The sequence below is a fragment of the Urocampus carinirostris genome, chromosome 8, assembly GCF_059441175.1.
Source record: "Urocampus carinirostris isolate Australia breed hairy pipefish chromosome 8, RoL_Ucar_1.0, whole genome shotgun sequence".
Classification (NCBI taxonomy): Eukaryota; Metazoa; Chordata; class Actinopteri; order Syngnathiformes; family Syngnathidae; genus Urocampus; species Urocampus carinirostris.
The window spans coordinates 5,362,494-5,378,396 of record NC_142356.1 but is presented as its reverse complement, the minus strand read 5'-3'; the positions used below and the strand labels follow the sequence as shown (position 1 = coordinate 5,378,396).

Here is a 15,903-nt window from a genome sequence, read left to right as displayed (position 1 = left end):
AAGTGCTACATAAATGAGGTGGGATTGAATTATTATTGTTATTATTTAAATAAACTCATTGAATACGCAAATATGGCTATTCAATTTTTACTTTAAATGTGAGATGAGACCAGTTATGGAAAATAATATCAATAAGTGTATCAAAAAAGAAAAAAGAAAAAGGGGAACATTAAAAAAATAACTTTTTTAAATTCGACTACTTAAGTAAACTTTCCTTTGTTGACAAATTCGCAAGTACTTCCGGGTTATTAGCCAATAGAAACAAGTGTGACCCTGTCACGTGTGCCGCGTCCCTTCGAAATTGTTATTGGAGCTATTCTGCAGAAAAGGTAAGTTTTCAGCAGCGTTTTATTTTGTAATTGTTTCCAAACTTGACCAAATTTGATTCAAATTTCTAAGCGTTAAGCAGTTAAAACGTGTTTATTGCACTCGCTCGAAGGTGACAAGATGTCCCGAACGATCTCTGTCACTTTTGACCACGCTATTTCAAATGTCTTTGTGGGAGTATTTCATTTTTGATCATTAAAAGGCACAAATGAAGTTATTTGGATTCACGTAATCAGTAATATGCAAGTTTCTTTCCGGCTAGTGCCGTGGCGTACTTTGCACTTTGGCATCTTAGAAAGCGCGTCAAGTCAGCGATTAAAGTGCAAATTACATTTAAATTCACTTATATTCATACGTGCTAAAACGCTAACTATTTTTGCGTGTCCACTGTGCATCAATTTAAAATATGCACTATTTTGTTCATAATTAATTGGCTAGGCACAACAAAATGCGGCACATTATATTATGTTTTAGCATTTCGTTAGAGATCTCGAACTATGGAAGCCTGAGATGGTCCAAATTAAGTTACACCTTTTAAATGGGATACAGTTAATATTACGAGATACACAAACTATTGTTTAATGTATGTATTTTTATCATCATTGAATTCTTCATTATTTTCTTATTTTTTCTTACCTTTTCCCCTCATTTTTTTCTTTCTCTTCATTTTTTCTTTTATTCATTTACTTTTCCCCATTTTTCTTCCCTTTCACCCTTTTTTCTTTTGTTTTTCCTTTTCCTTCCCTTTTCCATTTGTTATTTCCCCATTTTTTTTCTATTGCCCTGTGTTTTTCTTTTCCCTTGTTTCTTCGGTACTTCTTCCTTTTCCCCTTTTTTCTCTCCCCGGTTCCTTTTCTTTTTTCCCCTTCCGTTTTATCTTTCTTTTTCCATTTTTCTTTCATCTTTCACCTCTCCCTTTTATTCTGTCTTTTTCTTATTTCTTTTCCCTCCCTAATTTTTCTCCTTTTTTTCTTCCCTTTCACCTTTTTTCATTTTGTTCCTCCTTTTCTTCCCCTTTTAATTTTTTATTTCTTTACCCTTTCCCCCATTTTTTTTTATTATGCCCCATGTTTTTCTTTTCCCTTGTTACTTTGTTACTTCTTCCTTTTCCCCTTTTTTCTCTCCCCGGTTCCTTTCTTTTTTTCCCTTCCATTTTATCTTTCTTTTTCCAGTTTTCTTTCATCTTTCCCGTTTCTTCTTTTTGCATTTTCCTTTGATTTCCTGTTTTTTTCTTTTTCCCTTTTTTATTTGCCCTTTCCCTTCTTTCCACTTTGTTTTTTTCACCTTTCCCTTTTTTTCTGTCTTTTTCTTATTTCTTTCCCCCCTTTTCTCTTCTTTCCACTTTGTTTTTTTCACCTTTCCCTTTTTTCTGTCTTTTTCTTATTTCTTTCCCCCCTTTTCTCTTCTCCTTTCTCTCTTTTTCCATTTCCCCTCTTCCTTTCTTTACAAAGGCTGTAAAAAAAACCTCAGGAAGAAATGAATTGAGCACTGCTTTTAAGTTGCACTACACAGTGCTCGTCTTGGGAACATGAGGTCGTAGGTCCGATTCCCGCCTCCTCTGTGTTATTTGTCGAAGTGTCCTTGGGCAAGACACTGAATCCCTAATGCCCCCAAAAAGCAGGGAGGCGCCTTGTATGGCTGACTCCCTATTGGTGTGTGAGTGTGTGAGTGAATGGGTAAGTGTAAAGCGCTTTGGGAGGTCTTCATTGACTTGAAAAGTGCTATAGAAATGCCAACCATTAACATCTCCTGGTCAAACATTACACACTGTCTCTTGAGGGTTGTTGTTCTTCTATATACTAAACAACATAATCCCCTAAAAACCCAAAACCAACCTTTTTTGTTGTTTTCTGCTCTTGTTTTCTTTCCTTTAGCTGCCGGAATTATTGCACCATGGGCCGCTTAGATGGGAAAGTGATTGTCTTGTCAGCCGCCGCGCAGGGGATCGGACGTGCCGCTGCAATAGTAATGAGATTTAATAAGTATTTCCCACTGATACGTTCCACGTTATCAGCGCAAAAATGTTTATTTAATGGGCCCGCGAATGCCGGTCGACGCGTAGCGCCACCAATATTAATGTCGGCCCATTTTGTTAAGGAATGAGGAAACCGTTATGTGCGATAAAACGTGCAACAGCGGTCCATTTTAACAAATAAGAGACCTTGGGAACAAAATTACTGGTGGCCTTTATGCGTTTCTCAACATTGCCCCATTATTAACACAGACATAATGGTTCAGTTTTAGGGTGGTCAAACTACAGCCTGCGTGCCACCTACAGGTTTATTTATCCGTCCTGCCAAACTTCCATCCATCCATTATCTGCACCGCTTATCCTCAGTAGGATCGCGGGGGTGCTGGAGCCCATCCCAGCCATTTTCGGGCAGTGGGCAGGGGACACCCTCAACTGATTTCCAGCCACAGAGACAGACAACCATTCACTCGCTCATTCACACCTAGGGACAATTCGGACCGGCCAATTAACCTGTAATGCATGTTTTTGGAATGTGGGAGGAAACCTGAGTGCCCGGAGGAAACCCACGCAAGCACGGGGAGAACATGCAAACTCTGCACAGGAGGTTTGATGTCATGATCTCAGAACTGTGCCGCACATGCGCTAACCACTGCCCCGCCGTGCTGCCTGCCAAACTTCATCTCATCTCATCTCATCAGCTGCACCGCCTATCCTCAGTAGGGTCGCGGGGATGCTGGAGCCCATCCCAGCAATCATCGGGCAGTGGGCAGGGGACACCCTGGACTGGTTGCCAGCCAATCGCAGGGCACACGGGGACAGACGACTCACTCGCTCAGTCACACATGGGGACAATTTGGACCGGCCAATTCACCTGAAATGCATGTTTTTTGAATGTGGGAGGAAACCGGAGTGCCCGGAGGAAACCCACGCAAGCACGGGGAGAACATACAAACTCCGCACAGTAAGGCCGGGAGCTGGATTTGAACCCACTCAGGAGGTTCCCACGACCTCAGAACTGTGCCGCACACACGCTAACTACTGCCCCGCCGTGCTGCCTGCCAAACTTATATGGTGAAAATATACTCATAATATATATAGAGTCGAACCTTCCTGTGTGGAGTTTGCATTTTCTCCCCGTGCTTGCGTGGGTTTCCTCCGGGCACTCCGGTTTCCTCCCACATTCCAAAAACATGCATGTTAATTGGCCGGTCCAAATTGTCCCTAGGTGTGAAAGAGTGATGGAATTGTCTGTCCCTGTGTGCCCTGCGACTGGCTGGCAACCAGTTCAGGGTGTCCCCTGCCCACTGCCCAAGGATGGTTAGGATGGGCTCCAGCACCCCCGCGACCCTACTGAGGATAAGCGGTGCAGATAATGACATGATGCCATCAGTATTTTTATTTTTTTCCCCACTAATTATCAAACCAACTCATGGAAGAGTGTATGTACTAGTGGCTCAACAAAATTGTGCAGGCCTAGCGGTGGATTCAATTTTTTATGTCAATTTGCTCCGAAACACCCGGGACCCCAGATAAAACTTTAAAAATAACAAAACAGTATAAAATATTTCCTATATGTAAAATAAATTAATTAACATTATAATTAAATAAACATGGATAGGAAAATGACATTTTATTTACTTTTGCTGTGACTTGCCTTGAGCTGGTACACTGCAGTTAGTGGGTGGATGCGAAAGGAGAGTGGAGACGGCAGAATAAAATTAAAACCGATTTTAAAACTTCCACTTGTGAGGGTTGTCATGCCCTCAGAAGATTCCCTAGCTTAAATTGCCAAATTAGCTAGTGTATTGATTTTTGTGCCTTCATAATTCTTGATAATTACAAGCTTCAATTCCATGGTTATTGTGTTTTTGCTTCTCTTTAGCATCACCGCAAGGCTTGGGACCTATACCAGATAAACACAGTCCCAAAAATACAGAAATACATTGTCGACTCGCAAAGTCCTCTGAACTGCACAAAGAGAGAGAAAGGCATTATGGGAGGTAGTTGACCCAATATGTTATCAGGGTTTTTATGATGCCCTTGGGCAAACCGAGAGCAGATGAGCATTTTCAATAATGGCGACCAATAGCAAACAAACACAAAGTTTGAAAATAAAATATTGTTGATGTCGTATAGTGAGGAAAATGCTGTAAATATAAACGCATTTTATATTATATATTTTATATATCCTGGGGGTCTAAACAAAGTACTACCAACCCATTATTTTTCATGCTGCTCTTGTCCCCAGTGTCCTTTCGAGAGTCTTCCACTCCACGAAAAAAAATGTATTTTTCATGAAGTATTACTGTGTACTGTGCTCAAGACCAACATTTCAATCGCTCGCTATATTTTTTTGTAACGGCTTTTTCCTAAAATCGTGTATATATTACCCCAGCATTAAGCAGCATCCATTTAAGAAAACGTATTTTTATTTTATTCTAGTTTTTTACCAGAACAATGTTTGACATTTCCAGGCTTTTGCAAAAGAGGGCGCTCAAGTCACTGCAACTGATATAAATGGAGAGAAACTCAAGGAACTGGATGGGATTCAAGGTAGGCTGTTAAAGAAAAGTTCATTAGCCCCACCTGCTGGCTATTTCTTAGTACTGCATGTAATAAAATACTAATTTGTCTGCTGGGCCGGTAAAAGTTTTGATTTTACTTTCTTCATTTTTGTTACCGATTGAAAGATATATTTGTAATTTAGTCAAATACCCTTTAAACAGTAAAAAAGTATCTGTATTTTAACCTTATATCTTTTAACAAAAAAAATGGTTCTAGCTATCAGTTTGATTGAATACATCGTGAAACCTTGGTTATTTTTTCGTCAATTATAAATATTCGTATGCATATTAATTATCATCATTATCAACTTACCTCATTTGAACTCATCAAATACTTTGTTCTGAAAAATAAAATCTCTAACTTGACGTTTAACAAAATTTTGAAATTAATGTACTGGTATTAGCATTAGCATCTCGCGCATGCTATAAATTAAGCTGGAAGAAACCATTTTGCTTCTTTTTTGGAGGGGTGGAATGAACAATAAAATTTAATAGCCGAATACAGCAAATATAGTTGCTTTAATGTCATAGACTTCATTTTTTATTAAACAATAACCAAATAAAAATCATTTCGACGCATTAGTGTCGAAAGATTAATCTCTAACTTGATGTTATAAAGATTCCAAATGAATACATTGGTATGAGCATTAGCATTTGGTAATTTTAAATGCTATATGACAGGTTGGATTAAACTATTTTAGGAGTGGGGGGGGGTGTAATTCAAAAGCCTACTAACATTCATAGACTTTTATTTAAAATCGTATAAATTATTAACACAATATAATTATTATGGAGCATTTTTAAGTCCTTTGTTCTCAAAAAGACATTTTAACTTGATGTAAAAACAGTTTTGAAAAATGATTAGAGCAGGGGTGTCAAACTCATTTTAACTCGGGGGCCACACGATAGAACAAACATTCTGTCGAGGGCCGGACTAGTAGATTAAAGAGAAAGAAAAAGAGAGAAAGAAATAAGAGAAAGAGGGAGGGAAAAGGAGAGAGGGCGGGACAAAGAAAGAAAAAAGAGAGGGAGAGAGAGGGCGAAACAAAAGATAAAATTTCATGAGAGGGGGAAAAGAAAGGGAGAGGAAGAAAGAAATCCAAAGAGAAATAGAAAGACAGAAGGAGAGAAAAGAGAAAAGAAAGTGCAAAGGGTAGGAAAGGAAAAAAGGAAGTTAGAGCAAAAGAGGTTAAAAGACACAGAGAGAGAAAGAGACTAAGAGCAACAAAGGAAGAGAAAGAGACACAGAGAGTGAACGAGATAGAGAGAGTGGGAGAAAAGGGGTGGAGAAAAGAGGGAAAGAGAGAGAGAGAAAGAGAAAGAAAAAGAGAAAGGAGAAAGAGAAAGCAGAACGGGAAAGGAGAAACAGAAGGGAGAAAGAAAAAGAGAAAGAAAAAAAAGAGAAAAAGAGAAAGGGAGAGAGAGAAATAAATACAAATACAGTGTCTTTGTGAGAGGCACCTGGCTTTGGCAACATCAAGTTGACATATTTCAACCTGCAGCTTGTTTTTCTCCTGCGCTTCTCTGAGTATTGTCTCGCGGGCCGGATTCAATCCCTTAGCGGGCCTGATTTGGCCCGCGGGTCGCCTGTTTGACACATGTGGATTAGAGTGATAGATATACTGTAATAACATTTTGGCCATCTTAAATGCTATATGACGTGCTGAATTTAACCATTTTAATATTTTTTGGAGGTTTGTCTACTAAATATAACATTCGTTTCACAGAATATTTTTTAATCAAATATTAAAAATACATAATTATGTCGTTTGCATTTTTGCATGGTTACTCATTTTAATTTTTTTCGTGTTGCTTCATTTGAGAGTTCTGGTTACCGTACTGTAATCACTCTTTCTTCTCCATTGCAATTACTTAAATATCTTTCTCCATTTTCTTCTCCCGGGCAGGAATTAAGACCAAAGTTGTGGACGTGACCAAGAAGGACCAAGTGGAAGCCTTAGCCAAGGAACATGACCACATTGATGTCTTATTCAATGTCGCAGGGTAATTTACGATTTATATACACACATATATACATACATACATACAATAAACTCTCGGAATAAGACATTAATCCATTATGAGGTGATAATCGCAATGTGAAATTACAGTATAGCGGGGGGGATTAAAACCAATGGTAATTTGCTAATGTGTTCCCAACCCCGGTATCCCAGATCAAAACAATAAAAATTAAAAAAATAAATATGGTAACTACTACTTGGATATAATATACAAAAAGAACGTAGGAGGGGGGAAGCAAGGAAATTAACTTGTGTTGCAATGTATCTTGAGTTGGTATGGTGGAGTTAGTGGGTGGATGCAGAGGGCGAAAGAGACAAACGGATCGAATCAAAATTGATTTTTAAAACTATGAGTATTTTCATGCCATTAGAATATAGTATAGTAATGCTAATTGTGATTCATCCTGAAAGGGGGATTACCACTTGTGAGGTCCTTTCTCAAGGTTTCTCTTTTTCCTCACGCTGAGGTTTTGAGTTGTTCCTTGCCCGCATGTTGGTTAAAGATCAGGTAATTGTGTCATTGTAATCCTGTGCAGTCCTTTGAGACATTTTTGTGATTAAGGGCTATATAAATAAATGTGACTTGACTTGACTAGAAGACTGTTGCTTTTATCGAATCCTTATTTTCAATAGTTGACCTGATTATCGACTGGTTAGAGCCATATTCCTTAGCTAGGGTAGACATTTGTGTGCCTCCTACTTATGTTTACATAACCACAAGCTTTGTATCCATGGTTAGCATGTTTTTACTTCTCCCTCTAGCATCACTGCAAGTTTTTGGACTCATAGCAAAAAAAATCAAAATGTTTACATAAGGTTCTGAACCAAACAAAGAACGAGAAAGGGGGCATTGTGGGAAGTAGTTCAGCCAATTGCATCTCTGCATTTTCATAATGCGGTGACACCAACCTAAAACAGATGAGCGTCTTATATAACTTCAATCAATAGCAGACCGGCTTTTTAGAGAAGTAACTTGTCTCAACTATAAACACTGCAAAGTTTGTATCTAATACGTTTTTGGGAATGCTTGTTGTTGTCACATGGTGGGGAAAATGCCGTGATGAGGGGCCGAGAAACATCGGATTCCACATTGTAAGGAGAGGACACTGTATCCCGGGGGTGGACGGTATTAAAAATCCCTATACATCAGGGTTTAACCTTCCTTGCCCTTTGCTAAATCTCCTTAACAAAGTTCTTTCTGTCACCTAGGAATTAACAATACAATTGTATCACTTCAATTGTGTGAAATGGTTCAAGATTTAATAGCAATATATTCTTATTATTATTATTTTCACGTCTTATTACAGGTTTGTCCACCACGGCTCCATCTTGGACTGCGAAGAGTCCGACTGGGATTTTACCATGGACGTAAACGTCCGGAGCATGTATCTCATGTGCAGGGCTTTCCTGCCCAAGGTGAACTTTAACCTCACTAAAATCCTAATCCACTTGATCCTGTTCCATTACCGCTGTAAATGAACTGGCATGTTCTTTTTATTTGTTGCCCATTTTTTGTACAGCAGATAATCCGTGTTTCCTAATCATTAAGCAAACGTAATAGATCAAACATTCAATTTTGTATTTTTGTTAGTTTATAGTTTAACGGACACTCAAAAAAAGGAGAGAAGACATCATTGAATTTTGAGCCTGCAAAGAGAACAGGAAAGGACCCGACAAAACTCTCAAGATGTAAAATCCATCTCATCTCATGAGCTGCACCGCTTATCCTCAGTAGGATCGCGGGGGTGCTGGAGCCCAATCCCAGCAATCATCGGGCAGTGGGCAGGGGACACCCTGAAATGGTTGCCAGCCAATCGCAGGGCACACTGGGACAGACAACTCGCTCGCTCATTCACACCTAGGGACAATTTGGACCGGACAATTCACCTGAAATGCAGGTGTTTGGAATGTGGGAGGAAACCGGAGTGCCCGGAGGAAACCCACACAAGCACGGGAAGAACATACAAACTCCGCACAGTAAGTCCGGTAGCTGGATTTGAACCCTCACAGGAGGTTCCCAACACCTTAGAACTGTGCCGCACACACGCTAACCACTGCGCCGCCGTGCTGCATGTAAAATCCAGCCTGTTCTAAATAAAGTTCCTCCCCTGAGCCCTTTCTTTATATTAAATCACCCAAGTTACAAAAGTAAACCAACCTTAAAGAGTGTGGGAAAGGAGGAACAGCAAATAGAACAATCCTAGCATACAGTATAATATAATTTTCCATTGCCATTTACATTCTTTTCAAGCATTAAACTGTTACCATTCTTATTTATAAGTGTTTAATAATTACCGGAACAATAGTACAACCCTGGCGTTGTAAGCATACCTATTGCAAGTGATCCAATAGTCAAAATAAACTCAACCTGTAATCATATACATTCATCTTTACAAGAGTTCAATAGTCGGAGTTAAAAAAAAACTGGCGTTATAAGCACAATTTTTGCAGGCCTTCAGCGGTTAAAAATAGAACTACACAGGCTTTATAAGCATTCTTCTTTGCCAGGGTTTAAAAATTAAAAATAAACAGGGATTACAAGCATATTTATCCCAAGCGTTTAATCGTCAGAATAAACCAACCTTTGTAATACACATTATTTAAACAACCCTGGCATTATAGTTATAATTTTGTCAACGCATTCAATACTGAAAAAACAGACCCTGAAATTACAAGTACAGTGGAACCTCGGTTTTTGAACGCCTCTCAGTTCGAACAAATCAGTGTCCGACCAAAAATTTTGAGAAATTCTTGCTTCGCCGTTCGGTCAAAAAATCGGAGTTCGAACGCCGGTAATGCGTGAGTGCGTACGCTAGGGTGCGATGCTGAGCGGCGTACGGGTGTTTTAGTCCCTTATTATGCCTCTGAAGAAAGTCAGTGCAAGCAGCAAAGTTGCTACAGGTAAAAAAAGAAAAGTAGTGTGTACAACTATTGCATTTAAGAAAGAAATAATAGCCAAATATGAAGGAGGTGTGCGAGCGCCTTCTGCTGACCACTACAAAGGTAAGGAATCCTATTCATAAGATTACAATAACGCGAATGTACGGTTAGCCTGGGTTAGCTTTAAGTTTACGTTAAACATTCAGGGTGTTGGAACGGAGCCCAACATTGAGGGTGTTGGAACGGAGCCCCCTTTCCAATGAACCGCTCACCACTTGTTGTGGAGAGCCGGGTGCTAAATGACTTGTAAACGACCTGATTTTTTTATTTTTACACGTTCATGTATGTTCCGTACGAAAGATTATAACGCGAACGTACGATTAGCCTGGGTTAGTTTCATGTTTACGTTAAACATTCAAGGTAAATATTCAGGGTGTTGCAACGGATGAAAACGATTTACATTATTTTCAATGGGAAAAATTATTTTGGTGATCGAACAAATCGGTTTTTCGAACAGGGTTCTGGAACGGATTATGCTCGAGAACCGATGTTCCACTGTATTCTTTCTTTCCAAGCTATCAATAATTAAAAATATAAATACTCTGGGGCAGCACGGCGGCGCAGTGGTTAGCGCTTGTGCGGCACAGTTCATGTCATGGGAACCTGTTGTGGGTTCAAATCCAGCTCCAGACTTCCTGTGCGGAGTTTGTATGTTCTCCCCGTGCTTGCGTGGGTTTCCTCCGGGCACTCCGGTTTCCTCCCACATTCCAAAAACATGCATTTCAGGTGAATTGGCCGGTCCAAATTGTCCCTAGGTGTGAATGAGCGAGTGAGTTGTCTGTCTCTGTGTGCCCTGCGATTGGCTGGCAACCAGTTCAGGGTGTCCCCCGCCCACTGCCCAGAGATGGCTGGGATGGGCTCCAGCCCCCCCGCGACCCTACTTAGGATAAGCGGTGTAGCTGATGAGATGAGATAAATACTCTGTCAAGATAATCATTTTTCTGTGTGTTTGATGACTAAACCAAGCTTTATAAGCATTCTTCTTTGCAAGCATTTATTATTAAAACTAGAACAACTCTGGTATTTCAAGCATACAGTGCCTTTCGCAAGTGTGCAATAGTCAAAAACAAAACACGACCCTTGCATTATGAGCAGTGTTCCTCTAAGCTGCGCGCGTGCGCAATTGCGAACTGCTAGCACATTTTCACCGCACAAGAAAATCTAGCCAGCTCACAAAAATCAGGGCTTAAAATTGTTCATTAAGAAGCGAATTATGTCAAAGGTACAGTGCATGAAGGTAAAAATACACGGTTCCCCTGACGTTGTGTCCTAAATGCGGTATTTTGAAGTCGAGTCGAAGTAGAACGAAGTTGGGTAAGGTTAGTTTGTCGAGAACCGGCTTCTTTGGCTCGGCTCACTAAAAGGAACCGGCTCTTTTGGGTCCTAAACGGCTCTTCAGGTTGTTTTTGCTTCGTTAGTCCCAACATGACCAAATATTATGTAAAACTATGCACAAAATGACTCAAAAGAAGGGGGGAATAGAACAAAAAAGAAAAAAATACCAAAATGAAAAAGTAGTGAAAAGCTGAGAAAAAAATAAACAAAAGGAAGAGAAAAAAAGAAGGAAAAAATTAGAAAAAAGCCAGAAAAAAAGAAAAGAAAGAAACGTAGGAAAAAATAACAAAAAGAAAAAAAGTAACAGCTCGGAAAAAATAAACACAATGAGACATTTTTTAAAGGAATTTTAAAAAAAGTAGAAAAAAAACACAGAAAAAAGAAGAAAGTTTGAGTTGCATTCAAATAATTTCCAATTATATCAAGTGAATCTTGTTGCCAACATTGTACTTCCACTAAAAATGTGATTAAGTACAGTTCTGTATGTTGCAACCGACTAAATAAGCCCCCAAAAATGTTAATATTATGCGACAAAAAAAGAAATGGAAATAAAAAGAAATGGATATCTTGTGAAAGAATTGTAAGAACAGACGGCGTTTCTAGGCCGTACAACCTTTGCAATAGTACATGAGTCAATTCATTCAAAAGAGAAAAATAGTTTTGCATTGCCGGAAACTCAGCAAAATGTAACATGATGTCAAGTTTTGGACATGTTTGATAATTAATTATCTTGCCACACTTGGGATTGCCGTTGCTCACTGTTGTTTCAAGCGGTGCTCACCGACTTTGTGTGAACGCTCAGACCCGTGGAAAATTACAGGGAACACTGATTATGAGCATTCTTTTTTGCAAGTATTCATCAAAATAAACCAACCCCAGATTTATAAGCGTTCTTCTTTCCAAGTGTTTAATCATTAAAATTATAATTCTGTTGGCTTTATAAGCATTTGCCCTTGCGAGCAGTAGAAAAACACACTCAACACCAATTTTGCCGAAAGTCATACACATGAAATGATTTTAACAATACTCATTAAAAAATTAACCGACAGGATATTTCATTCAATCCTATTTTTTTTTCTTCTTTACAGATGCTGGCAAAAAAACGCGGAAATATCATCAACATGGCATCGGTGGCATCGAGTATAAAAGGTGAAGCCGCTTTCTTTAAAGTTACCGCGCTAATCCTCTTAGCTAACGGCTTTGCGGGCGACATATGCTTCCTGGCCGCAGGTGTGGTCAACCGATGCGTCTACAGCACCTCCAAGGCGGCCGTCATCGGCCTCACCAAATCCGTTGCCGCCGATTACATCCAGCAAGGCATTCGCTGTAACTGTGTTTGTCCTGGTAAGTCGGTTGACGTTCAATAGATCAGAAAAAAATATCCAAGTGCCCTGTGAATGTTCTTAGAGCTGGGGTCAGCAACCTTTTCGGTATAGAGTGCCGCTTTCAAATTTTCTTGTAAATCATTGTGCCACACCAAGATTAATGACTCGCCCAACATTGTTTTTAATATCCAACTGAGCTGTCATTTTACACTAGTCCAAATATACAGCATGGATAGACATTTAAATCGTATAACTGACCTACCGTAAATTCCGGACTATAGAGCGCACCTGATAAGCCGCACCCATCACATTTTAAGGGGAAAACCGATTTTGTCCATACACAAGCCGCACCTGTATATAAGCCGCATGCACCCACATCAAACAAACACGAAATTAATCCAAGCCAAACTTCAAGTCCCGCGATTGAAACTAAATGTCCTTCATTGAAGCACACAGTCTAAAAATCACAGCCGCCAAAATGAACGCAAAATGATATAGGTACTTGAAATTTGTTGCAGACCTGCAGATTCTGGGTGCCCGTTGATAGTAATCCAAGGAAAACAAGTGTATATTTCCAAAGGTAAGGGTGGGAAAAAAATATATCCATTATTGTCAGCCGTGTCCACAAAAACTCACCTTTACCGGTCCCCACTTTCCCATCAGCGTTGGCGTTTGCTCCGCCCCTCTTTTTTTAATTTGCTCGTGCAGAATAAGTGTCTCAAATAAATACATTACAAAAATATACAGTTGCAAATACATATTACACATATTTACAAAGAAAGACGGTACATCGAGAGAGTTTTCAAAGCTTTAATAATAATAATATAACTTTCATCCTAAACCGTGCCTTTGGGAGGTAGCCTCACGCTACTAAAAAGACGCTCGCATACCTGCAAACCAGTCTGTTTAGGAAATTGGAGCCGAACTCGTAAGAGACATGACAGACCATCCGCTTCTTCCTTCTTGGTAAAGACATTTAGGTTGTCTTTCTCAATGTCAGAAGGAAATTCTGTTGTGATGACGTCGTTCCACGCTCCCTTGCTTCGATGCATCCTAGTAATATGCCCGTTTGCGTTTATCATGGTGGCTGCGTCATGAGCCTTATTTTGTGCAAATTGCACGTTGAGGGAATGTTTACGCTCATAAGTTGTGATCTTCCTCGGTACATGTATTCCACCGGTCTAAATCTTCCCTTTTGTACTCGAGCGCCGCTGGCGGCCCGTTAGAAAAATGACATAAATTGGCCGCATCTCTGAATAAGCCGCAGGGTTGAAAGTTTACGGTATTTATCCATCACTATTCTTCTTCATCAATAAACTAAGAAAATGAATGTGAGCAACACGTGGAAAGGCCTGAGGACATCCAAGACTTCAACTTTTTACCACAAGGATCAACCATTCTTCATCAACTATGAACTACAATCAAAAAAAAAACAAGTGATGGGGACAGCTACCATACATTTCACCAATAAAATCTTATTGCAGAAAATATCAAAAGCTCGAAAAGGACAATACGATCATAAATGGTTATCAAACCGTCAACTACAAACACTTGATACCACTCTATAGCGTTCACACTTTTTGGAATATTATATCAGTGTTATGGTGTTTATAAAAAAACAAAATTACTATAGAGATCAGTATTGATAATTCATTGAAAAACAGCTATTCTCTCAAACTATCTGTTTACCAAACCAAAAGACTCTCATATAAGTTATTAAATTTTGTGTTTTTTTTTTTTTTTTTTTCAAAATATACATGCAGTTAAAAAAAGTGTTCTGTGTTGGTCTCGAGAAGCAGAATTTTATAAATACCTGTGAGAGAAAAACGGCTGTCATGCATCCCTAATAAATTAGATGTTGTTTTTGATAATACATATACAATACACAGTGTCTGAAACCCATGAGAAAAAGTTATCGGACACCAGGGCATACAACCCTGAAAAGTTGCCTGCCCCATATTTCACAACTTGAAACGCAATAAGACTCATTGCAAGAAAACTCATTGTTGCAAAGTGTTTGGGATTGAAAATGTGAATGTATAACAGAACAGCAATTGATATTTAAGTTTATTATAAATCTACTTCTAACATTCATTGCGTGTATATGACATGGCTGTTTTCCATCTGCCATCAGTATGTACCTGTATTTACTCATCTTCATTCGTGCAATGTTTGCATTGCGTCGTCTGCTACAAGCCACGTGAACTCCTCTTTCCACGATGCTTTTAATGTATTTTTACGTTTTGTAGCGTCATCAATTTTGTTAGCTTCTTTTGAATATTTCTTCTGGAGCTGCGGTTTGGCTTGATTCCCAACCACTCATCCATTTATCTTGTGTCCTCTGTGCGTCTACTTTGATATGCAAATACACAACCTTATAATGCTCGGGAAAGTCTGGAAGCACGAAGTTATTCGACGCAGGCTTCTGATTAGCTGTCGAGTATGAAAATTGCCAAACAAACCGAAATTCCTAAATTTCCAAACCGAACGAAGATTTCAAAATCCGAACAAAGCAAACGTTTGATTTGAAAACAAATCTTTCTGTTTTTTTTTTTTTCTTTTTTTTCTCGAAAAAGTTGTTGGCCATCCGGGCGGAGATGTTTGTAAGTTGTACGCCCGACATAAAAGATGCACGCCCCGGGCGTCCCGGCAGACGTTTGTTCAGACTATGCAATGCAATATATTAAAAAATATATTTCAGTCCAAGAAATATCAATTTTGAAGCTATGTGAGCAACAATTCTCCTCAGGTACTGTTGACACGCCATCACTGAGAGGTCGCATACAAGCTCAACCGGACCCGGAAAAGGTATTCCTGACCCTATTTATTCTTATTATTGTGTCGTTATCATATGGGTCCATATTGTTTGGCAATCTCTGTTTAGGCTTACAAGGATTTCATGGCAAGGCAAAAAACAGGAAGGATGTGCACAGCCGAAGAGGTGGCTTACCTGTGTGTCTACTTGGCATCGGATGAGGTGATAATTGATCAAAAAAAAGATCATAGGACAAGTGTTTATGAAAAAACATTGCAGACTGTCTGTAGCTGGAAAATTCTGATTCAGCATTTTTAATTTTTTTTGCACAGTCTGCATACGTGACCGGCACGGAACAAATCATTGACGGAGGTTGGAGGCTCTGAAGAGAATGGAGCAAATGAAAAAGTAAATCTTCAGGTTGATCTGATGATTATTCATATATTTGCACCTGTACTATGTTAGTGATTTTAAATGAATCAAACCCTAAGGGGAGGATTCTCTGCAATCCCAAGAAAGATGTAATATTTAGAAGGACAACTCTGCTGTGTCCCCTCCCACCACAATGGAAAAACACCACTCCCTCTCTGCATCCAAAAATAAAATCAATCTACAAATTGCACGGCGTCAGTGACTCCTATCCAAGATTTCATGTAAAAGAAAT

At 39.3% G+C, this 15,903-nt stretch overlaps 1 protein-coding gene across 2 annotated transcripts; it reads left to right on the top strand.

Annotated features, from left to right (window-relative positions):
• The first annotated feature begins 230 nt into the window (after positions 1-230).
• bdh2 (3-hydroxybutyrate dehydrogenase 2) lies at positions 231-15,859 on the top strand. 2 transcript variants are annotated; one of them, XM_088341412.1, is made up of 11 exons: positions 231-329; positions 2,202-2,292; positions 4,774-4,852; positions 6,771-6,867; positions 8,192-8,300; positions 12,248-12,308; positions 12,390-12,503; positions 15,234-15,292; positions 15,369-15,461; positions 15,572-15,647; positions 15,731-15,859. In XM_088341412.1, the coding sequence occupies exons 2-10, from the start codon at positions 2,221-2,223 to the stop codon at positions 15,623-15,625; spliced, it is 738 nt and encodes a 245-aa protein (XP_088197538.1). In that variant the 5' UTR covers positions 231-329; positions 2,202-2,220; the 3' UTR covers positions 15,626-15,647; positions 15,731-15,859. The 2 variants fall into 2 exon arrangements, with proteins under 2 accessions (XP_088197538.1, XP_088197537.1); XM_088341411.1 differs by having other exon boundaries at positions 15,572-15,859.
• Positions 15,860-15,903: the final 44 nt, after the last annotated feature.

Coding starts and splice junctions, on each gene's coding strand:
- bdh2 (XM_088341412.1), top strand. CDS start 2,221: ATGGGCCGCTTAGATGGGAAAGTGATTGTCTTGTCAGCCGCCGCGCAG. Junction 2,293..4,773: donor TCGGACGTGCCGCTGCAATA/GTAATGAGATTT, acceptor TGACATTTCCAG/GCTTTTGCAAAAGAGGGCGC. Junction 12,309..12,389: donor GGTGGCATCGAGTATAAAAG/GTGAAGCCGCTT, acceptor TCCTGGCCGCAG/GTGTGGTCAACCGATGCGTC.